Source organism: Pseudoliparis swirei, chromosome 7, assembly GCF_029220125.1.
Source record: "Pseudoliparis swirei isolate HS2019 ecotype Mariana Trench chromosome 7, NWPU_hadal_v1, whole genome shotgun sequence".
NCBI lineage: Eukaryota > Metazoa > Chordata > Actinopteri > Perciformes > Liparidae > Pseudoliparis > Pseudoliparis swirei.
Window position 1 is genome coordinate 20,243,336 of NC_079394.1, and position 25,289 is coordinate 20,268,624.

The following is a 25,289-nucleotide window of genomic DNA, read 5'->3' on the forward strand; positions in this document are numbered from 1 at the left end:
TTGCAGGTATGCATATCTTCCTCTGATAAAGGTCTCCTGGTACGTTGATTCTACCAACTTCAACCAGTTTCAATGATAAATAAAACATTTTAACTACTAATTCCATCCGTGTACATGTTACCGTGTTGAGAAAATATACAGGTCACCACTTAGAGAATATCAGGCCATGTTTAATTCAAGATTCACATAAGAAATACAGGTCAATTGTACATCTGCAATCTGTCAAAGTAGTCAACATCAACTCATTCGAGCCGCGTCTTTATAGGCTCCTAGAACTGCAAGTATTCTAAAAACATCTGTCCACCTGAAAGCACTGCAGAACATAAACAGAATTCAGCATCAGTTCTTTCAGTTACATAATGAAATGTCCTGTCTCCTACCGTCGGATCAATCAGATGCATAATTGAGTTTGACTGATACCTGATGGAGGCTTAAAAAAAAAAAAAGGGTGAAATAAGGAAAGATGGACCAGAGGAGAGAGAGAGATAGCAAAGTGGATCACTTCTTGTGACGCCACCGACACCCACATTTCAACTTAACCTCAGAGGAACCAATTTGTCTTGTTCATCTGCAAAATAGCATTACATTGAAAAACAAAAACACACATAAAAAAAACAAATATTTTCATGAACAGATGATCAGAAATAATATATTGTATAGCAGTTTGGTGCAAAAAAACAAGTATGAACAGAAGAGTCTCAACATGTGGCGAGCAAATTAAATGTGCGGTGGAGACGAGGGCGACTCGTGCAGAAATCTGATTTCCTGTGTCAATCTACCTTCACCAGTGAGATATGGTATGCGTGAACACGTTCTACTGTCAAAGAGAAGCCGCATACATAACCAACGCCGTTAGTGTATAAAATGTCCCCTCGAGAGACAAGTTGCCTTCTTTAAAGAGCTGGGCAGCAAAACTAGGGGAGATTAAATTTGATATTATTTCCATCAGCTACGACTGTAGCTTCCCACCATTTACCTCTAGCAGGTGCCGGTTTCAACTCACCTCAGATAATCCAGTTTGTGAAGTGACTGTATATAAAAATTTTTTTTTAAAAAAAAGGGTCCATTTGCCATTCAAATTCATGCAAACACTGACATGCATGAAAAAATTGTTTTTTAAAAGATGTTATTTACATTGATTTAAAAAGAAAAGAAAACTGCAAATTAAAAAAGAAACCCTCCAAAATCGGTGTGAATGCTCCCTTTCATATATATATATATATATATATATATATATAGAAAGGGCTAAAGCAAATGTATTAGTGTTACAAATGTTTCAAGAAGTTGCTCACAATCCTACATAAAATATATAAAAATCAAGCTATTCTCTCCCTTTCTGTATTGTAGGACAGCCACCTCAAAAGTAGGGTTATTGAATTAAAAACGAGGGAGAAAAAAATTAAAGTGCTACAAATAGAATACAAATCAATTAATAAAAGAAACAAAAAATAAAACCAAGAAAATATCTCAATATTGCAGGGAGACCGTCTTAAATGTCCGTGTCTTTATCAGTAAACTCCACACAAGAGACCTTGATCAGGTGGTGTGTACGTGGGCTGCAAGTCATAAGATGTTTCAGTCCAATGGTTCCCAACATGTGTGAGGAGTCGGGTATGCTTGCAGATAAAAATCTAAACAAATGAAAATAATCCCAAATAAATGTGATTGGGGCAAAGTCCAGCAGCTGACTGGGACTCATGATCACACTGGACTTCCAGTATATTTGGGCGTAATTACTACTTTGTTTAGCCAAAAGTTGCCAAAACCTATTCCTTGTACTGCGATTACGTCTCAAGACGTCCGATAACAACCGTCTGTCTTCTTTCTTCTGCTGTGTGAAAGTGAAAAAATGCGAGGAGTTTGCAGACGTGTAGGAGCTTCATCCTTTATGGCCGGATAAAAGTCTTTCTTAAACAGGTGGGAGGCGACCATGGTGGAAAGTGACCAATGCTGAATGAGCATCTTGTCATCACCGTATTTGAGAGACCGAAAAAATGACATAAAATCACAGGAAGTCAGTAAAAACAGACGTACGGTATCATCAGTGGGCGGTTCAACTCTGTCACGATGGACAAAAAGGCTCGTGTCCAAAACCTCAGCTGGGGATCTTGCTTTGCTCCATAATCTTGTTAGATTGAGATGGAGGGAGGGATGGGGGTTCATCAATGGACACCCACCAGGCCCTCAACCAGTTTTAAGGTCCAGCCCCATACCGAGAAGAGTTAATTTACTCGTGTCAGCTCTGAGGCGGCTTCGATCACGACGCTTGTCGTTTCCTTCACTGTGATAGGTGGATGACTGCGGGCGTCTGGTACCACCCGATCCGAGCCGGGTGGCCCTCAACCCTTTACATCACCCGAGAGGCAGCGACCAGCAGCGTGTCGACAGTTGGCCGAACTTGCTCGTCATGCCAGGTGTGTAGCAGATACAGAAACCAGCAGCACCTGGAGAGCCGCCTCATGCCACAGCGGCACAACACGGAGACGTTCTTTCATGGTTTACCGAGTGTGACGTCTGCCGGTAGTCGGCGGCGGTTGGAGACCGAGTCGCCGCTGGACATTCCGGTTTCATGGCGTCTGCAGGTCATCCATGTGCATGTCGTGGTGTTTTGTAACGAAGGTTATCGGCGAGCTCTCTTTCTGGTCCGAGAGTTGATCATTCCAGTAATCACAAAACAAAGCCAGCTATCGAAAATAAAAGATAAACATATCTTTGATATCTGACTTTGGCTCATTTGAGTGTCACTCTTGCTTAAAAAAAGAAGAAAAAAAGAAGAAGAAACAAAAGTCGGAGCCACAGTGCACCGAGGTGCCGCAAACACACCTGAAAGTTGTCCCTTTTCGTCTTTCTTTTGTCCATGTGAGACAGCGTCAGTGTCACAGCTCACTGGCTTCTCCACTCAACAGTTCACTGAGGAAGACGTTGTCCACAAGGCATTGCCACTGTGTGCGACACTCAGTCCAGAGGCTGTGGGTCCGCTATGGGCATCGTGTGCAGAACCTCGTCCAGTAGCTGTAGAGCTCTGTGCAGGTGGATCTCGATCCAGCAGGGGGTCTCCTTGATGCTCTGGCGGGGGTAGTCGGGCCCCCAGCCCTTAACAAAACTCATCCTGAGAATACACAGCCTCCGGAGGTCGTCGACCCCGATGCCGGCTGCTGCTGATAGACCTGAGGGAGCCAGAGGAGAGGGAGACGCCGTCAGCATGCTGCATGACTCACGATTCTAAACGTGTAGGGATGTTTCATTGAATTATAATAAGCCAAGGTTAAAAAGACCAACTAAGTGTGATTTTGACCATTACACTTCAACTGAAACAAGTATTAGATTTATTTCTGGGATTATTTTTGAATCGCTGTAATCAGTTATTAGGCCATATTTCACAGGTTGTAGCCTCTAAAACAAATATACTTGCTGGCTTTCTCAGACGTTGATGACAGTAAACTGTATTTCGTTGGACCAAAACATTTTTCAGAAATAAAACTAATTCTTTAAGTGTTCAATCAACAACAATACTGGCAGATTAATTTGAAAATGAAAATAGCTTACATCCTTCTATTAAGCACTTATAAGTTATAAGAAAATAGTTATGAGAAAGTAAAAACTTAGAGCAAAACACTATGTGCAGAACTTTTAGCTTTGATTTTTGGAGCGATGAAGCCGACACAAGCAAATGTTTCTCATCCGAGAGGAGTCGGTAGAAGCGTGTACGTGACATTACATACATCTTCTCCATTCTTTACACATGCAAGTACACAGCTCACACTAACTCCTCGCTGGCAGAACGACGTACACATACACCAGCTGTGTGTCTGCGTTGGACTTACTGATAGCCGGAGCGATTCCTCCAACTGATCCAGGTCCAGGTATATTCCCGGCCACGGCGGCCGCTTGGGCTGCAGCCGCTGCTTGAGCTGTAGCAGCCTGCTGCTGCATCTGCCTGTGGCACTGCCGGAGGTCAAACACCTGGCAGGACAGAAGAGACGTTTAAACACTGCACATTCAGCAGCCATCGGCACAGGAGAAAAGTAAATACTGACAGATCACCTCTTCAATGTAGACGAAATCAGAGATATCTTTGGAGAGCAATTCTCCACTTCAGAAAAACTCATTGGCCTTAAAAACACACCATTGACTTCTACTTATCTGTGTGTGTGTGTCTGTTTGTGTGTGTAGGAGAGACACAGGTGAAAAAGATGTGAAACTGGTCATACAGTAAACTATTTATGTAACACACAACTACTGTATAGAGAAAAAGAAAACAATATGAAAAAAGGGCAGAATGCCTGAGGAGACTGCATGGAACTGGATTTTTGGGGCAAAATATAAGTCCGGTGACCCGGTGCGCTTACCTTGATGTAAGCGCTGGGGTAGATTTTGTGAACGGCATCTCCAGGGGCTCGGCCCGCCTCTCTGTCCAGGTAGTAGCTCTGAACAAACACTGCGTGGTCACTGAGGCATCGCACCCACACGTCCCCCTCGCCCTTACACTCCAGCTGAACCCCTTTCCCAATGTGCAGCCTGGGAGAGAGGAGAGAAGACAAACAGAACGAGGGTCAGAGCAGCGTCAAGGGTCGGCACGTCCTCGGCATTCTTGTGAACATGCCGATGACACAGTGGTTCTCAAATGGGGGTACGTGAGATTTTAAATATATATATTCCAAATTAGTATGCATTTAAAAATGCTTTAAAAATAGTTATTTAATAAATAGTGTTTGAAATATAAGTACGTTTATAAACTGAATTTTACATTATATAAATAAATCAGACACTGATGCCACAGCGCTGTGTATTACATCTTTCTTTCAACCCAAAATGCTTTGCGCTGGGGAGAAACTGCTGGGATGAAACATTGTTTCCACAATGTTGTTCGCATCAGTTAAAAAGGTTGAAAGTCCCATGGCTAACAAATACAAACAACTCAAAGTGGGTTGCTCATGAAAATGTGTTCTACAGCGCCACAAGTGGTAAAAAGACACGGTATTTATAAATAAACAGGAAACAATATAAGGACCCACATGTAAAAAAATAAACGTAGTTTAAAAACATTGCTCGATGATTCTTTATTTACTAAAAAATGCTTTTATTTCAGAAAGTACATCAGCAGCAAGGTTGTAATGCTTTCGCTCTAAATGTCGTCCCTACCGCGCTCTCTCGATAGCCTCAGTGCGATGTACGTTGCTGAGCTGGCCCAAGCAGAACCGGTCTCCTCCTGAGGGGTCCACATAGCCGTCCACAGTCACGGTGGGGCAGGTGGCGGGCACCTTGAATGTCTCCCCGACCTGAACGTCCATCTCAAAGTAGGCGATGGAGCACCAGTAGTCAGGAGCTGAAACAGAGGAGAGAGTCTGATGCCAAAGGTTGTATGTCACGGTAACATGAAACTGTTGCGACTTCAAGTTTACTTGAGTTTAGTTTTTAAGTTATAGATATGAAATGACAACCAAGCAACATTTACATTTAATCAAATATCTATTTTTATTGTCTTACATTATCTATTATATTTTAAATCAACTTTTTCAATCAGCACTTTATGCTATAACATAAATGTGTATATTTTCTGTGAGAAACTGTCAAACTGAGCGTATTAACACAGCTTTCCATCTCATCTAGTCTCACTTGTAGAAGCAGTAATCTGTGAATAATAATAATAATCTTTAATCTTATATAGCGCTTCTCTAAGTACCCAAAGTCGCTTTACAGAGTCCAGAGTCCAGTAGTCATACACACAGTCATCCCGGTGGTGGTAAACTGCATCAGTAGCCACAGCTGCCCTGGGGCAGACTGACGGAAGCGTGGCAGCCAATCAGCGCCTACGGCCCCTCCGACCACCACCAACATTCATTCATATCCATACGATGCGGTGCATGTCTTTATGATGGTGGGGGAAACCAGAGTACCCGGAGGAAACCCACGCAGACACGAGGAGAACATGCAAACTCCACACAGGAAGGACCTGGAAAGACCGGGATTCAATCCCAGGGCCTTCTTGCTGTGAGGCGACAGTGCTAACCACTGAGCCACCGTGCTGCCCGTGAATAATCAAAAATGTGGGCCAAAATGTGGGAATAAAGACATACCATTCCAAGAGTTTTATAATACACCAGACCTAAATATTCTGTTCTGATTTTGTGTTCTCACCTGGATGATTGGATATAGGAGGCTGAAAGGCAAGCTCATTATGCACCGGCCCTGAAAGAAACAGAAAATAATGGCAGAGATCACCCACTTTGCACTTAAAAAAAAAAGTTCTAGTGTGTAATAGAGTTAAAAGAGTAAGTTAGAGCTGTAGTGACGGTGTGTACTTACAGTAGTGTGTGGGCTGTTGGATAGGAGGGTGATGCTGTAGATGGCCGTTGGTGTGATGGGGGATGTTGGATGTGAAGTTGTTGTTCCTTGACCAGGTTGCACTGGCACCTAGGAGAGAAGAAGAGTCACAGAGAGTTCCAATAAAAATCTTACAAATCTACTGCAATTCACAAAACAGGAAAAGACTGTACAAACCATTTAAAATGGGACATAAGGACAAACACACAGGAATATTGTACGACTGGATCTTACCGCCTGGTCCAGCAGCAATGGCAGGGAAGGAGGATGTTGAGGCCGAGGTGGAGGCCTCGGCAGCCGGGAGCAGGTTTGGGCTCTCAAACGGTTCAGAGGGGGGCGGGCAGCCGGCAGATGGAGGGTGCTGGATGGTCTGGAGGGAGTGCCCTCCGTCAATTGAGGGCAGACTCTGCGGCCCATCAAAATCATACTCGTCCTTAACCATCAGGGCCGAGCTGGGACCAGAACTGGTCAGTGTCAGTCCTGATAGGTCTGTGGATCAAAGGGAGCAAGAGGGAGAACTGGTTCCTGACAATGCCAATCTATAACAAAGGGGAAAACTATACAGGCACAATGAAAGTCACATTAGTGTCATTATTGTAAGTAAAGTTAAAGGATCACATCAGTAATTATGCACATTTTAGCCCAAAAACTAGTAAGTTCACTTCAGTGGCTGTAAAAGATATATGAATATTTGAGGTTTCATTTATAACAGCTGTTATTCTAATTGGGTTATTGAAGCCTATGTAAACATTTAAACGGATGTTGAAGCACTCAAAAAGTAAACTCACTGAAAATCGCTCCGTGCTCACCTATGCCAGGAGACACCACCCTCTCATAGTGATAGGGGTTGACACACACATTGTCACACTTGAGGTCAAAGGCAAACTGGCAGTATTTGACGTGCTTCAGTTCATTCTTATGCAGGTCCGGCCACCGCCACAGACGGGCATAGATTACATGAGGGAACCCTTTACGCCCAGCCACCTGGAAAGAAACAACAACAGTGAGAAAGAACACAGATACAAAGTTAATTCATTTCTAAATTCAGGTCAAACCTGGTGTCAGTTAAGCTCGTTGTCATGGTGTCAACAGTGAGTGGCGACTAGATACATGTTGGCTACAGCACAACGTTGGTCTAATGCACTAAATGCAGAGAGATCTGAATCTTCTCACATTCTTTTCGCTTAATAATTTTCCAGATCTTAAAGAATTTTCGTGCTGAATTAAAGACAATTTCATTTTAAAAACACAGCTTGCAATGTTTATGTTGGCAGTTTTCTCACCTCACAAGTTTTTAAGAGCTGAAACAGAAATATGTTTCTCAGAAAACAACTTGGCTAACCAACAAATTATGTTATTTTTTAACCAAAAAGACCAAATGGTGGTGATGGTTTCAACTTCTCAAACGGGAACATTCGATGCTTCTCCTTCGCATAGATGATACCAAAGTAAATATCGTTGAGCTTTTGGAAATAATATGATAATAATAATATACAAAAAGTAACAGATGTAATATATACCTTAGCGTCTCAACACTTATTTGCAGAAAATTAATCATATTTCTAAATGTGAATGAAATAAATGAGCTAGATAGCGGTATCGTCCTACCTGCAGTCGTCCATCCAGCGTCCTCTGAATGGTCACACACTTGCTGGGATGAGCGCCGTTGGTGGTGATAGCTGTGATGAGGGAGTCAAGCTCGTCTTTTTTTTCCTTCAATTTCTTCACCAGGCTCTCGATGGCCCGCTTGGCAAATGTCTCACTTTCTCCCCCCTGTCTGTGGCACATGAGGCTGTGCACAATGCTCAGGCAGGCATCGTTGCTGGTAGGCGTGTTGGTGATGGACATCTTGACTTCTGTGTCTGACCGCACTTTCTGGGATGATATATATGATGTTGACAGAATCACTTCGTCAGGAGGCCGGAGGAAAGGCAATCTTCACAGTAATTCAGCTGCAGTGGCGGCAGATATGTCACCACACGCCTCTCGGCATCGGGAGAAAAGGTGACAAGATCTGAAAAAAGGACAACGTGCATTTTTTCATCAAACTGATGTCCAGAGACATTTTGACGGCTCCTGTTTGTGGTGCTGATGAGTCTTACAGCGTTGCACAGCGAGGTATTTGTAATATTCTATTTACCTCAAATGGTACAAATATGAGACACAAACTTAACATTGACCTGCATGACAGATTGCATACATTGTGGCTAGGTATAACTTAGTAAGTATCCAATATCTAGCAACTGAGTGTAAAACTGACTGAAAGTTAATTCAAAAAGCTTTATAGCGAAAAACGGTAAACACAATATTTCTGTAATATTAAAGTGAAGTTTTAAGCCTACCAGTGTTTCTATAATACTAAACTTAGTAGATCAAGTAGCAAAAGTTATTAGATTACGGTTTTAGACTAAGCTCGGCAGTGAATATTTTGGGCTAAAAATAAAGGTTAAGTTGATGTCCTCGCTTGCCTCTTTTAGCTCGCTAGCGGCGCCAGTCTGGCTGTAGTTGTTCCTGGGAAGTTACTGCATTAGACCAAAGCTAGCCGGAAGTAAACACTTCTTGCTTTCAAAATAAAAGGTGACACGTTTTAAATGTTGAAAGGTAAGATCCGTAGTGCGTTAGGACTATACAAATACATCCTAAGACACGTGGTGAGTAAGACATTTGTTCTGATATCAACAGTAAAGGTGGTTAACATATATAAAGCAATATTTTTCACAAACATGCAATTCAGGTAGTCGAGAGAAATGTGTCCTGCGTTAAGTTTTTAGTCTGGGAAAAGAAAATTAATTAACTTGTCATGCCCCAAAACAAATAATGTTGGTTGCTAGTAATACGTATTGTCTTACGTGTTTTACTGCCTTATCCGGTGTTTTGGGCTGCTACTATATAGATTACTGATAAAGTACGGGATTACTCTGAAAATCTTAACCGGAAACACCACGGTTCACTCAAACGACTTGATACCTGATTGGCTCGCTACCTGCTACTAAAAACACCAGCGATGATAGCAAACTAGCTAACGTAGCATGCTACTACGCAGGTTAGCAGGCGTGTTTGTTTATCACGCTTTTGTTCCATGGGCAGCGACAGGATACAAGTACGCAACTGTAAAGCACACTGGTGGGCGAGTAAGCACGACACAGTTTAAACCTGAAAACGAACGGAAGAGACGTAAATCATTCGCGTGAGCACTTTGCGCTACCTGGCGTTAGCTCGTGCGGCAGCTGGAAGGAGAGCCCTGCCTCGGTCCCAAGTTACCGTGCCGACGGGGCCAGCGTGTGTGGATCCTGTACATCCCCTGGGTTATCTTCATGAATTCACCAGCTGTTTACAAAAACATGACGCGTGGAAATCCTTGTCCGCGAGCTGTGGTGCTACATCCTCGAAGCTAGAGCCAGGATCAAGTCAAGTCCTCATCGACTTCTCACACTGTTTGCTTCGCTGGCGCGTTGCGCATGCGTAATATAAGTGTTTTCTTCTCTGAGCACTGCCACTAAGTATGTTGCTTCTGCTGGATCTACCCTACAGCCTATCTATTCTATGGTATCTCCCTTTATTTACTTCACTTCTATTTCAGTTATGGAAACTACTGCTACCACTCCTTCTGATGGAGAGAATCCGTTTTTTAAATTATGTTGTTATAATGACATGAAGAGCAAGATGATCACAAATAAACAGAGACAAAAGAGTACTTCGTAACATACACAAAGTAACATACAGGCTACTATCACGTTATAGCCTTATAACCACACACCCAAGCCTACATGTTATGTCAACATTAACATCAGTATATTGTAGATATGTATCTTATTACTTATTAATAAGCACTTCATGATTTGTGTCGTTCTTACAAATACAATACCATACAGTTACTGTTGGAAAAACATTTTCTAATAGCATATAAACAATTGTAAAAATGCCAAACAGCAAAGGGAAATGTTTCCAGATTCAGTTTAATATGCGTATGATTGTATTAAAAAAATGGTGAAGTGAAATCAGCTGCTGTGATGTTTCGTTGGACTCAAAAGTAGTTGGTTTGTCCTGAATGTACCACTTTCATAATACCCTCCATAAATTAATGAGAATATAAAACACACACACACACACTTTGTGTGACTTTAAACGCCCCACTGGTTACCAATTTGTCCCAATTACAAATGTGAATGTGCATGACAAGCCGCACAATGATGATACATTAGCGGCTTTGGTGGCTAATGCATTTGGCATGCTCCCATAATTTGACTTTAATTGCCTATGATCTTTCTTTCTCTTTGTGTTCCTCTCTTCTGCGTATCTCTCTTTCAATAATGAGGATTTTGAGAAGGCAATTGTTTTCTTTTAATTCTCTGTGTCTTGTTTTCCTCTTAAATTGTCAACTGCAGCACAAAGAGAGAAATAAGAGAGAATCAGAGAATCAGAGAATATTGAGAATATTGAGGGGACCACATGACGTGAGGGGGTCACAAATATTGTCACATTTTGGGTCCACTTACATTGTGGAATACTTATCCAGTTGTCTGCCATCCACTTGTAGTGTGATTCCCCAGACTGACCAGCAGAGTGCAGTGAACACCAGGAGCTAAACTCTGCTCTGGTGTCCTCTGAGCAGGGCTCGTGGAGTCAAGACATCAGAGGGTGTGATCAGTTTCTCATGAGTTTTAATGCCTATAACTTGATGACGACAATATTGGAATCAATGTTCATCAAATTCAAATCTTCCCTTTGTACAGATGTGAATGATCTCTTGACAAAATGTAGCGTCCTGAAAGAGTGAGAGATGAGGTAAGACGCAAACACAAGCTACAGGGCTGTTTCCACCCTGCGGGTGACAACACACATTATATAGATTACTAACACACAATATTCCCACGTGTTGATAATTACCCTTTTACACAAGCAGAGCTAAATCAAACATAAAATATGTAAACATCTGCTGTATAGTTTACATTTATAGGTCATATCAATACAGACTGGGTTGTCGAGTCAACTTTTTCAGGCAAAGCTTCAATTGAAAATAGACAGCAACATATATTGTGCATTTTGCTCACAATCAATAGCAATATATTGCGTACATTGCTTTAACATTAGTTTCATGACTCACACGTCAATAAAATTAACCAATAATATCAATGTGACCTTCAAAACACAACATATATGTTACGAACTCAGACACTTAGGAAGTAGGACCCAATTGCACGACCCGGGAGACAGAGATAAAGTATTTGTAAGTACTTTATTTTTCGGTTCTGCAGTGAACAAAATGAAAGCGCTCACGTAGTGAGGGATCAAAAACTTTTCAAGAGCACAACATAACCCGACCTGATCATGGCAAAAGACCAGACGAACTGACAAGGAACACTGGGAGACAGGGGAATTTAAGCACATGGTAACAAGACACAGGTGGGACCAATCAGGGCGGGCCTGACACTGATGAGCATAGGAGACAGGTGTGATGACAGGTGAAAACAATCAGGAAGCCTGGAATGAGAGAAAGCGAACATAAATGACATGAACCTCTCTAGCATATCTGTCGGTGCACAACAGTACCCCCCCCTCTAGGGCCAACTCCTGATGGCCCAGGCTGATTGTAAAAGTCGTGGATAAGAGTCTTGTCTACGATAAATGAAGCAGCTATCCAGCTTCTAGCCTCAGGACCGTAACCCTTCCAGTCTACCAGGAATTGCTTGCCCTCCCCTATTACGGACCTCCAGTAGCTTACGGACCTTGTAAACGTCACCCCCTTCAAAGAACTGGGGCGGTGGAGGGGGCTTGGAGGCGGGAACAAGTGTGCTCTCACACACCGGCTTGATTTTACTAACGTGAAACGTTGGGTGCACTCTCAAGGTCCTGGGAGTTGCAAGCGTGCCGGCGCCAGGTTGATGACTCTGGACACTGGAAACGGACCCACAAATCTCGGAGCCAGTTTCTTTGAGGCGACATGGAGTGGTAAGTCTTTGGTAGAGAGCCAAACCTTTACCCTTGGACTGTAGGAGGGAGCGACCCTGCGATGAACGTCCGCAACAGCCTTCATCCGAGCTGAACTGGAGAAGAGACTGGCGAGCACCAGCCCAAACTCTGCGACAACGTCTGATCATGGCATGTGCCGATGGAACCATCACCTCTTCCTCGTTGTTAGGGAAAAGTGGAGGCTGGAAACCATTGACACAATGGAATGGAGAGAGACCTGTACGCGCGGGAAGGGTATTGTGGGCAACCTCGACCCATGTGAGGTGGTCACCCAGGTGGTCTGGTTCGGGAGACGAGACAACGTGGCGTAGTCTCTAGTTCTTGGTTCAGACGCCCGACTGTCCATTTGACGGAGGGTGATATCCTGATGACAGGCTGACGGTGGCACCTATGAGTCGACAAAACTCTTCCCAGAAGGCGGAAATGAATTGAGGACCCTGTCGGAAACAATGTCATTAGGGAATCCATGGATCCTGAATACATGATTCATCATGACCTCTGCGGTGACTTTGGCAGAGGAAGCTTGGTCAATGGGATGAAGTGAGCCATCTTTGAAAATCGATCAACCACTGTTAGAACCGTAGTCTTGCCTCTGGATGTTAGAAATCCTGTCACAAAATCCATCGAAATGTGTGACCAAGGACGATGGGGAATCGGCAGCGGCTGGAGCAAGCCCATCTTAACTTGAGATGAGGTCTTATTACACGCACACACCGGACAAGCCGCTACATACTCGGCCACATTTTTCTTCATGGATGGCCACCAGAAACGTTGTTGAATCCTGAACATTGTTCTTGCTACTCCCGGATGGCACGAAAGCACAGATGAGTGAGCCCAGTGGATGACCTTGGAGTGAAGAGCCTCAGGAACAAACAGCAGATTGTTGGGACACTCGCTAGGCGCTGGATTCATGACATTTGCCTCTTTAACGTCTGACTCCACTTGCCAGGAAAAGGCTCCGATCACCCGGTTAAGTGGAAGGATGGTCTTGGGCTCTACCGCAAGTGGTTCGGGATCGTAAAGACGAGACAAAGCATCGGGTTTTGATTCTGAGACCCGGGACGAAAAGAGAGTGTGAAGTTGAATCTACTAAAGAAAAGTGTCCACCTGGCCTGACGGGAGTTGAGACGCTTAGCCTTTCTTATATATTCTAGATTCTTGTGATCTGTCCAGACTAAAACGGTTGCTCTGCACCCTCTAGCCAGTGTCTCCATTCCTCGAGGGCAGCTTTTACAGCTAACAATTCCTTGTTTCGTCATAATTCCGCTCTGCCGTTGTCAACTTCCGCGACAGGTAAGCACATGGATGCATCTTGTTGTCTTCTGCAGAACGTTGAGACAGTACTCCTCCAATTCCCTCATTGGAAGCATCCACCTCGACCATAAACTGGCGCTGGGGATCTGGAATGGTGAGTATGGGAGCTGATGTGAATCTATCTCTGAGAAGTTTGAAAGCAAGATCCGCCTGGGGGTCCACTTGAAGGAACCTTAGGAGAAGTCAGAACATGCAGAGGAGCAGCAACAGAACTGAAATTCCTAATAAACTTCCTATAGAAGTTAGCAAATCCTAGGAACTGCTGAACCTTTTTCCTGGAGTCTGGTGTGGGCCACTGGGATACTGCACTGACTTTCGCAGGATCCATTTGGATATGATTAGGTGAGACTATGTATCCTAAGAAAGACACCTCTTCTGTGTGGAACTCGCACTTCTCTGCCTTGACATATAGCTGATTATCCAGTAGTTTCTGCAAAACTTGGCGGACATGGTTAACATGAGATTTAGCGTCTGGGGAGAAAATCAGTATGTCATCCAGATACACAAACACTGAAATATTCAAGAATTCCTGCAAAACCTCATTCACAAAAGCTTGAAAACAGCGCATTGCACAGTCCAAAAGGCATTACCAAGTACTCATAGTGACCATTCTGAGTGTTGAATCCAGTCTTCCACTCATCCCCTTGTTTTATTCTAACCAAGTGATATGCATTTCTTAAATCCAACTTGGTGAATATCTTGGCCGTTGAAGCAGTTCAAAAGCAGATGACATGAGTGGCAGAGGATAGCGGTTCTTCACCGTAATGTCATTTAGTGGACTGTAGTCTATGCAAGGTCTCAGAGACCCGTCTTTCTTTCCCACAAAGAATCCGCTCCGGCTGGAGACGATGAAGGACGGATAATCCCTGATTTGAGTGAAGAGGAGATGTATTCATCCATTGCTGTTCTCTCAGGTCTCGAAATCGAGTAAAGTCTCCCTTGGGAATGGGGGCTCCCTAAGAGATCAATGGGACAGTCAAAATCTCGGTGAGGAGGTAGCGACAAGGCTTTAGACTTGTTAAACGCTTCTTTAAATCATGGTAACAGGAAGGTACCTTGTGTAGATCAGGATAGTCAGGGTGATCTATAATGATCCTACTAGAGTCTGTTGGTGCATTAACAGGTTGCGAAAGTTTACACCTGCCCTTACAATCCTCTCCCCATTCCTTAACTTTCGCTGAAGGCCAGTCTATGTGAGGATTGTGGATCTTCAGCCAAGGAAACCCCAAAATAATCGGGTGCTGAGTCGACTCAAATATGAAATTGCATGCTCTCGGTATGGTCCTTATTTATAGTAATCCGTATGGGCTCAGTGCAATGGGTAACTGTGAACAACAAGCGGCCGTCTAAGGCACTGGCACTAACAGGATGAGATAGCGGGACAGTTATTATTTTTAGCTGTTTGACTAGGCCCCAGTCTATAAGGCTTTCGTCAGCCCCTGAGTCTATTAACACACCCTGGTCAATGGTCTGATTGTTAATACAAATGTCTACCTGAGTAACAGGTCGAGGAGGAAGTCTGCGGAAACTTGCTCACCAGCGCCTCCTTTGACTGGTGAGCACGATCTTTCCCGGCATGAAGCGAGTTGATGACCCGGCTGGCCGCAGTAGAAACAGCAACCCTCCGTGAGCGGCGCTGCCTCTCCTCCAGAGAAAGCCTGGTTCTTCCAAGCTGCATGGGTTCACCGGAGTCATTCGGAAGTGTAGTCCTCTGATGGTCCGGTAACATGAGCTGGAAATCCTCCGCTGGCGGCGAATTCTGGAAGCTGGGAATAACATCTCGGTTAAGTCGGCGCTCCTCTCTCTTTCGAAGACGGTTATCGATCCGGATGGCCACAGCGATGAGGATTCCAGATCCCGGGTGTCTCCAGTGGAGCCAGCTGGTCCTTTATCGGTTCAAGTCCTGTCATGAAGGCGTCACGAAGAGCCGGAACATTCCATCCGCTGTCCGCTGCTGCTGTACGAAACTCGATGGCATAATCAACCACCTGACGGTTGAGCTGACGATTTGAAACAGTCTTCTGCTGGCCTCCGTAGCAGGCGATGAGTGGTCAAAATGCGCCTCATAGTCTCTATGAAATCGGCCAATGAGTAACATAGTTCGGTGTCTCTAGACCATTCTGCAGTAGCCCAGGCTGCAGCTCTTCCCGTTAAATGAGACACAATAAACGCCACTTTACCATGCTCAGATAAAAAGCTGCTGGGTTGTGTTGAAAATGCAGATCACACTGTACCAGAAAGGCTCTGCAATTGAAGAGTCTCCGGAAAATCTCTCCGGAAGAGCCAGCCGTAACTGGGAGGAAACAGCCTGACCTGGGTCGTCATCTTGAGTATTGACAGGCAAATTCTCAGTTGTGGATGACGACTCCGGAGGAGCAGTCTGTTGATGAGTGAAAAATTATTCATTTGGGCAACCAGTTGTTGCATCTGTGTAGATAATTCTTCCTGAACCCCGCCTGGCGTCCTCTCAGCTCTTGTATTTCCGGCTGACTTTGTCCAGTTTTTCCTCGTGATGAAAATCGTCACGCCCTGTACCGACAGAGCGGCGTGAAGCGTTCTTGGGTCGGCTGGGTCCATAATGTGGTCAGTCTGTTCTGTTACGAACTCAGACACTTAGGAAGTAGGACCCAATTGCACGACCGGGAGACAGAGATAAAGTATTTGTAAGTACTTTATTTTTCGGTTCTGCAGTGAACAAAATGAAAGCGCCACGTAGTGAGGATCAATAACTTTTCAAGAGCACAACATAACCCGACCTGATCATGGCAAAAGACCAGACGAACTGACAAGGAACACTGGGAGACAGGGGAATTTAAGCACATGGTAACAAGACACAGGTGGGACCAATCAGGGGCGGGGCTGACACTGATGAGCATAGGAGACAGGTGTGATGACAGGTGAAAACAATCAGGAAGCCTGGAATGAGAGAAAGCGAACATAAATGACATGAACCTCTCTAGCATATCTGTCGGTGCACAACAATATACTCTTGAAATATTTTTTGGAAAAACTCTCACTCAACATTTATGGAGTGTTAACGTCACCTGCTGTTTCGCAGATATCACCTTCAGATCCAGTTGTTTCCTTTTGGTTTTAAATCCATGTACAACTGTAATGAATGGATCTACTCTCTGATAATAGCCCGATAATTAAAAGTTCACCCATTTAGAAAGAATCAGTCATCAAAAGTTGCTGCAATACATTATTTAGCTTGAATTAATCATGAAGTTAAATGCATCTGTTGTCCTCATGACTGCTGTTTATTCTGCATTAAATGCAGTGATGTCATTTTGCAGATGTTTGTCAGCAGCTTCTCATTAGCGCCATCTGAGAAAACTGCTTTGGATGTGAAGTTCGACACAAAATTGCCAAGTAAATATGCGCCGGTGCCAGGTACTGAAACTTTAAAAGCTGTTTATGATTGTAGTGAAGTTTTATTATTGTGGAGCAGCAGGCAGATAATAGATTATGACCTGATCACAACAGCACACGTTTAGAAAACACACAGGACACCGATTCTAACTGCACAACAACCAAGAGTGGCATGTTGTGTGTGGTAGAAGCTGCTTTTCTTCTCAACTGTGATGAAGCTGAGGTTGCTCAGACCATTATATATCACCTTGACAACCATCCCTCAGAGGCAAGATACATGGCTGCTCTGTGTGTGTGTTTGTGTGTGTGTGGCCCTGACACTGTTCATCCATCAACAGTCACACATGTAAATATAAATGGACAAGCCAGAGGGGGAGCCTAAAGGATGTGATGGGACGGTCCCTCTGTCTGACTTCTGACTTCCTTCTAAGGAGGGAAACATCACAGGATAAAGTGTGCACAAGTTGAGTGTAACACACAAGTTGTGTATAACCTCTTTACCGCTTCTACTCCTTCCTCTGCCTATTTCTCTTCCCATCCTTCTTTTCCCATCCATCTCCTCCTCTCCATCTGTTACCTCCCTTTTAGTTTACTTTTCATCCCGTCTGTCGTAATCTTAAAATTAGTAGTTTGTATGAAGTGCTAATTGGCAACGAAGAAGTGTTAGTATTTAGTTTAAAGCACAACTGTGTGGAAGTACACACTCCCTTAGAGCAGCTGGTTAAATCTGTGTAGTCTTGTTAATCATTAAGTTTCATCTTTTACACCAGAGAAAAAGCTTTTTAGGATTAACACCAACCAAAGTGTTGGATTAACGTGAGGCGAGACCTCAGGTAATGCTTCCATCCATCTACTCGACCAAAGGCTCTCTTCACACCTTGTGCTCATTCTTCTTCACTCTTCCTCATTTCAACTCCTTCCTCTGAAGCCGGAGCACATCATGAGTGGGGGATGTATTAAACCTGAACACTTTCCACTTCATGTGGGACTCAGGAAATTGTCTTCCCCGCGGGGAAGTAAATGCAGATGGAGGGATGGATACATGGAAACATGGAGAGATGGATGGAGGGGTACAAATGGATGGAACGAGAGATGGATTTAGGGAAGGGAGAAAGAGTTCGATGGAGGGAGGGGAGGATGGATGGATTGGTGGTGAGCATCTGAGAGCCAAAGAGTGGAGGAAGGGATGGATGTAAGAAGGGAGGAGAGAAACAGAGGTGTTGGAGAGGAGATGGCTGAGCTGTCTGTTTGAAGATAAATCAGAGAGGCAGTGTAGTGAGGAGGTCTGTATCCACACACACACACACACACACACGCACACACACACACAGATGTGTGTGCGGACTCATGCACATGCAGACACACACAAACACATATACACTCACTTACTCAGCTTGAGCACTCTGCCCCACGGCGAGGTGGTAAAAGGCCACGGCTGATTGGGTGCTGCAGGCTGATTCCGCCCCGAGTGGCAGAGCAATGCATGTTGGGATGTTTGGATACAAATGCAGTCATCCATGAAGGCATGAGGTAGGTCACCCCTCTTCTTTCTGTCTCTCTCATCCATTCTATTACTCTTTCCTTCCATGCATCATCATTCTCTCATTCATCCTCCTTCACTGTTGTCTCCCCCCGCCCCCCATCCTGGCTCTTTACCTTCCACAGGGTCTTTCCCACTAATACAGCTCCAAATCTGCCCTTCTCTCTGTTCCCATCAATCCATATTTCACACAGACACAGTATTCTCTCTGGGTATTAAAAGCCAGCTTCTCCCTCTCTTGGCTCGATTCATTTCCATCTGTCTCCCATCTCTCTCTCTCACTTTATCTTTTTCGTGCTTTACTCTCCCTCCATCTTTTTGCTGCCTGCAGTCACACACGCACACACAAACTCACGCAGAAAAAGACACACGCACACGCACACACACATTTACACAACCCCGCAGTGTGGTGTGCGGGATAATTAGTCGTGCTTGATGTCTCTGACAGTTCTAATCCTTCTAAATGGCCACCACATGCCTCCCCTCATCAGCCTGGGGCTACACACACACACACACACACACACACACACACACACACACACACACACACACACACACACACACACACACACACACACACACACACACACACACACACACACACACACACACACACACACACACACACACACACACACACACACACACACACACACAGACACACCACTCCTTAGCTTTTAAATAGCCATAGTTACAAATGAGATGCTTCCATCTGTGCTCAAAGTAGTTTTGAGATGTTTGCGTGTTCAAGATTGTATGCCCTAAACATTAAGACCAGTCCTAAAATTAGAAGTTGGCTGAATTTCAGGTGAAACCTTCTGACAATAAGTTGCACTTATGGTGACCTTTGGAATAATAAAGTGTCCTGGTGTTGAAATAAAACACACGCTGTGAACAAAGCTGTGCTCGTACAGGTCATCCTATCTTCTGAATAAAAAGCACTGAAAGTGGACATATTTTAGAGTGTCTGTTGTCTGCGTTCTTACTGAACGACGGCTGAGCACATACGCAGAAAATTAACGCTGCTCAAGATGCAATTAAGGTCAAGACCAGCAGGAGCAGTATATAAGAGTAAGAGCGGCGGTCAGCAGCAGTCAAGTGAGCACACGTCAACAACAGCAGAAAGAACTGAAGAGAATGAATCCACGAGTGCCGCTTTGTGACGTAAGCCTCTGATACAATGAGTGTGTGTGTTGTCTGTGTCTTTGTGTTCGAGCACGTAAGCATGACTGTGTGTGTGTGTGTGTGTAGGAAACAGAGACAGAGTCACAGGGGTTTACAGCTTTGTGCTGCTCTTCTGTGAGATTTCCCCTGAGAAATGACAATCAGCACGAGAGAACCACCGGTGAGAAACAGATAGAACACATGAGAAGGGGTGGAAAGAGAAAGAAAGACATGAGAGTGATACGTATCTCCGGAGAGAAAGAGGACAAGTAAAGCTGCAAGAAAGGGCAGGTCTGGTAGATTTTAAAGGAGAGGAAAAGAAAAAAAGGAGTGAGGATGGAGGAGTGAGTCGAATGAGGGCTGATTGTTCTCTGTAGCGGCTCGATGGGACCAAACCTGGCAACCTTAACCTTGATGACCGGGCTTCTGTCTACAGTCACTGCATACAGCATGGCGTTCTCCAAGAAATAGTAAAAGCACGCAATTCTTCCCTAAATTTGTATTTAATTTAATTTTTTTACATTGCCATGAATGCACAAATGAAACAAACCCATGTTTTTGCTTCATCACTTTGACAGAACCAGGCTGGCTGGCTCATGTCACTCTCAGACAGGAAGCAGATCGAAAAATCATTTCCCAAAATGTTTCCTAAAATCATCCAAAAAAATAAGATGTGTGCGTTTAAAAAATGGAACTGAAGTGGTGTGGACGCGGCCTCAGTATTAGCAGCGGGTGCTTTTACTCATTGTGGAAACACTCAAAACAAACAGAAGAAGAGATTAGGTCGAGCACATGGTACACATTCTCACGGATCAACACACACAAACAGCCATCTTCAATTCCGCGTGTTTCCTTTTGGACACACAAAGACCGTCACATTTCTCTCGTCTGAGTTTGTTGTCCGCTGCACGACGCCACCATCATGGCCGTCCACCTTTGGAAAAATAATCCCATTCAGACTCGCTTGTTTACTTGAAAAACAAGTGGTTAGTAGCTCCTGGTGCTCAAGAGCTGGATTTGGAAACATTAGTTTTATTAAAAAACTATTACAACTAAACAGACGGTAACATAATAAACTATTACGATATCAATCGATGTTCCTCCTGTCATTGTTTATTCTAGAAGTACAAATTCTGCAGCATTAGCACTTAAAAATCCTTTTTTTCCAGCCATATCTCAAATGTTGGACGTCCAGAATGCTGAACTGCACGTCATGCAGCAAACGGATGAATACATGTTTTTGGTAAATGGATTGTCCTGCCATGGTGATGCAAACTACAGGGAGTTTGAAATCTATGCAATGACACTTTTTACAATGTAGTGAAATTCAATAAAGTATGAAATTCAATAAAGTATGAAATTCAGTAAAGTATGAAATTCAGTAAAGTATGAAATTTAATAAAGTATGAAATTCAATAAAGTACACTTCCTTATTGAGCTAAAATAAGCAAAAACAACAGAATGATCCTTTGAGGTAATCACGAGTGCTTTTCACAAGTCTGCTTCTTCACTCTGTCTGTGTGTGTCTGTGTGTGTGTGTGTGTGTGTGTGTGTGAGACCATTAACCCATCACATGTGTAAAACCAAAGTGTGACCACACACACCGTGAGCTTCTCTGTGACTCAGACAGCTTGTGGAGATCAAACACTGGTGCCGTCATATGGTTTGAATTAGGGTCAGTCTTCATGTTTCATCATAAAACTTCAATAAAGTAAGACTCATACGACACACACACACAAATGCACACACACACACACACACACACACACACACACACACACATAGGGTGTTTGGATTATGTGAGCAATGTTTATTATGATGTGTGTCACTCGATCAGGGTGTTTTTTCAGTGTGTGTGTGTCTGTATATATAGTTTGGCACGATGGCGTGGTTGTGTGTTGTGGTTAGTCAGTGTGTGTGTGTGTATGTGTGTGTGTGTGTGTGTGTGCGGTTGTGGTTCGGAACATTTTTTCCTAAACCACTGACCCATACGCTATGAGAGGTTGTGGGCTAATGGGCCCACCCACAATCAGGAAACATATACACACACACACACACGTATATACACACACACACACACACACACACACACACACACACACACACACACCTGCATAAAGAGGCATTATTTTGTTATTTTTACAGGCGAATATTTCTCAGTGAGAATCATCTCCCATATTTTGGTTTCTCTGCAGCTTCTTTGCTTCAGTGTTGAATAAGACACATTTCGGCAATAAGAAAAAGATATTTGAGGAAGATAAAAAAACTTGTATTAATATTAATATTAATTATAAACAATCATGTTCTGTCTAATGTTTCATCCCCATATTCTACAACAGGCTCTGTCTTTAGAGATAGACATATCAATCATTGTTCTCTGAGCTCATCCTTGTCCCATACTTTATCTGGCCAGTGGAGCGTTTTGAGCAGAAATCCATTGCTCTCCTCAGCAACCGGTTTTATCATTGGGGACTTCTACGGTTGTAATATAACGTTGTTTTTGTTCGATGTATAAAATGTGAATTTGCGTGATTGCTGAAATAAAAAGTGACTGCTGAAATACAAGACTGTTCCCCGACTTCAAAATCCAAAAGGCGACTGGCTTGACTTCGGTAAGCCGTGGTCTTCACCCTTTCTTGGTTGGCAACGGCTTCAACGAGTCAATCTGGAACTCCCGAACCGCAAGTGAGTTAGGTCTGTTTCTCTCTGCCGTTGTTTTTCACATCGACTCTAATGGTACCTACGATAACTGACATTGAGTTATGCCGGCGCAACAGTGTGAAAAAGCACTACCCAATCGCACTTTGGTTATGATGGTTACATAAATGCCAACATCTCCTAAAATATAACATATAAGTTTGCTTTTAGACGATAAAAAGGTGAAACTGGGTTTCGATGGCCATTTCCGCTGAAGGTCTTGTTGATCGATTTCAATCCATAAAGCTTTAGTCAGCTGGGATGTAAAACTGTTTATTCTGAAAGCTCAAACATTATAAATATTTGCTCACAATTTGTCAGCATTAGGATGGTGATTTATGTCATGCATGGATATTAGTTTTTCTGAGCAACAACTTTCTTCTCAGAACATTGAATTAATGTGGGTTTTATCCTCGGCAACGCTGGTGTCACATGCATCACTGCTAACCGCTCGACCATCCAACCCCTCCAAAGTGCTTTCAGCTATCAGATTGTGGGCTGGGAATTGTGATTTTACCGGGGGTCTTACGAAACAAGAGCTGCTTCTTGTTTCTCTCCTGCACAGTGCATGTGTTCATGTCAGTTCAGGATAAAGTTGAAAGAAATCTGCGTTTTAAGGGGCTACAAACATCATTAGCATGTTGTCACGCAACCTCACAGTCTGCCTGGGTCTTTACTCTGTCTGCCTTTCATTAGGCCCTAATTCCCCCAGGAGGGTTTAAACACACACGCACACACGCAGACACACACACACACACACACACACACACACACACACACACACACACAGCCCGAATGAATGCGTCAGCAGTGTTTGCTGCCGTTCTTTCAGCCACTGTACTGCTTTGTTCTCTCAACATGGAAAATCTCCTTTCAACAACCGCAAGTGCAATGGTCATTCTCTCACACACTAACACACACACACACACACACACTCGCGCACACACTCACACACACTCACACACACTGCACAGCTACTGTTCCAGCTGCTGCTTCAGAGGATGTTTAAGCACCAGGGCACAAACCTGATATAATGTGCACATCCGCTGCCTGCATGCGTGTCAACACAAGTGCAACCTATGAAGCCCCTGATGGGCTCCCCAGCAGACACCGACACATGGACACGCGGTCGTTGGTCTTGGACTTGTCTACCTGTTTAGCCTTTGATGATGACATTCACACCACACTGACCGTGGATCATTTCTGCTTTATCCCTCTTATGCTACTCATTACCTTTGCATTGAAAATGCGGAAGGTTATGTTTTGATCGCCGTGTATTTATTTATTTATTTATTTGTATGCGTGTTACTCGCATAACTAAAAAAGTATTAAACCGAATCGCATAAAATTTGGTGGGATGATTGGTTATTATCCGGGGACCATTTGATTAGATTTTGGGATCGATCGGGTCAAAGGTCAAGGTCACGAAAAGGTCAAAATCTTCTTTGTACCATAGCGCGGTCAATTTTTATCCAATTGGCATGCAACTAATGCCAAAATGTTCATAATTCAATTCCCAATCTTGTGATATGCGAAGGTATGCGCTCTACCGAGTGCCCATTCTAGTTCCACTTGCATTGATTCCCTTACCACTAACTCACACCAACCAATGCCTCTGCTAAACCTTTAGCACTAACTGTAACCATCCCTTCTTTAAAGGAGGGTTTACCACGCAGACTTTACTCTAAAATTGGCATAATAATATAAGAGACAGTTCATCTAAAGATGGACCGTATTGCCTATAATATGAAAATGATTATATAAATGTCCAAAGTTTATGTCATCTACAACGTGGGCTACATATACAGCTTTTAAGCGACCATTAGAGTTTCGTGGATTACCGTCTCGACAATGAAACTTGCATTTGTGGAGACTGAAGACACTACATGGTTAATAAAGTTGATTAACTTGATGTTACAATGTCATAAATAGAGACCATATATACCAACACAACCTCGACAAATAAAACAATATAATGATATAATGTTGGTTATGTTGTGCTCTGCGAGGTACGCTAGCTTAAAAGCCATTAACACAGCTACCAGTATCAAATAACAGATTAAATTCACCTCGGCGGGGCACCACCATTCCACAAGCTCTTATTAATAATTAAACTAATAATTAAAAACAAAAATAGTCGAATCAATATCTTATGATATCATTTTAGCTTGCTGATGGTTGGCAGCATTCACTTTTGCATTCATTCAGCATTCGGTGAGTTCCACCCTGTCACTTCTGGTTGCCAAAAACAAGATGGCGACAGCCAACCATGGTCCACACACCCGTTGGTGACATCACAGTGACTAAGTCCACCTCTCATATACAGTCGATGGTATCTATGTGCGTGTGACTGTGTCGGCTGACTGCCAAAGATAATGTGTACGTTTCTTTATTCTGCCTCGACATGTTGCTCATGGAAGAGCCTGTTGAGCCTGTTGAGCTTTGACTTTCCTTTAATGACGCGGTGCATAGACTATAGATTACAATAGATTATTACAGTAGAGGAGTGTTAGTTTGCATCAAGAAACCATTTCCCCAATAATGCGACTACAAAGAGACCCCAACGATGCAGCTCAGTGAATATTGTTCAAACCAAACCAACACATGTACATCGACAACAGTTAAACACGCTGCTAAACTCAGTTCACAAGACCAGTCCATGCGGGGAGGGGGGCGTGCCGCTTCGTTAGCCGCCCATTCCACAGGCTGCAGAAAACAACGATTGATTGCTCAATAATTGTGGAAATGGTTCGATTTAAGAGCGTTCGTGTAGCGCTCCACAACTCATCCGCGTAAACGTGCACACGCACACACACACATTCTGCCTGGTCATTTTGACCCTCTCAGCTCGTCTTCGCTAACCGCCCTCCCTCGGCGACTTCTGAAAGCAGATGTGTCAGATTGTATG

The 25,289-nt window shown here is 43.7% G+C and overlaps 1 protein-coding gene across 2 annotated transcripts; it reads right to left on the minus strand.

Moving 5' to 3' along the window:
- Positions 1 to 149: 149 nt before the first annotated feature.
- Positions 150 to 9,733, minus strand: LOC130196919 (mothers against decapentaplegic homolog 4-like). Of its 2 annotated transcripts, none has more exons than XM_056419341.1 (10): positions 9,530 to 9,733; positions 7,933 to 8,338; positions 7,134 to 7,308; positions 6,559 to 6,813; positions 6,307 to 6,414; positions 6,139 to 6,189; positions 5,143 to 5,326; positions 4,350 to 4,518; positions 3,825 to 3,963; positions 150 to 3,167 (listed from the first exon to the last, which is right to left on the minus strand). In XM_056419341.1, exons 2-10 carry the CDS (start codon positions 8,170 to 8,172, stop codon positions 2,956 to 2,958), a joined length of 1,533 nt encoding a protein of 510 aa, XP_056275316.1. In that variant the 5' UTR covers positions 8,173 to 8,338; positions 9,530 to 9,733; the 3' UTR covers positions 150 to 2,955. The 2 variants fall into 2 exon arrangements, with proteins under 2 accessions (XP_056275316.1, XP_056275315.1); XM_056419340.1 differs by having other exon boundaries at positions 7,113 to 7,308.
- Positions 9,734 to 25,289: the final 15,556 nt, after the last annotated feature.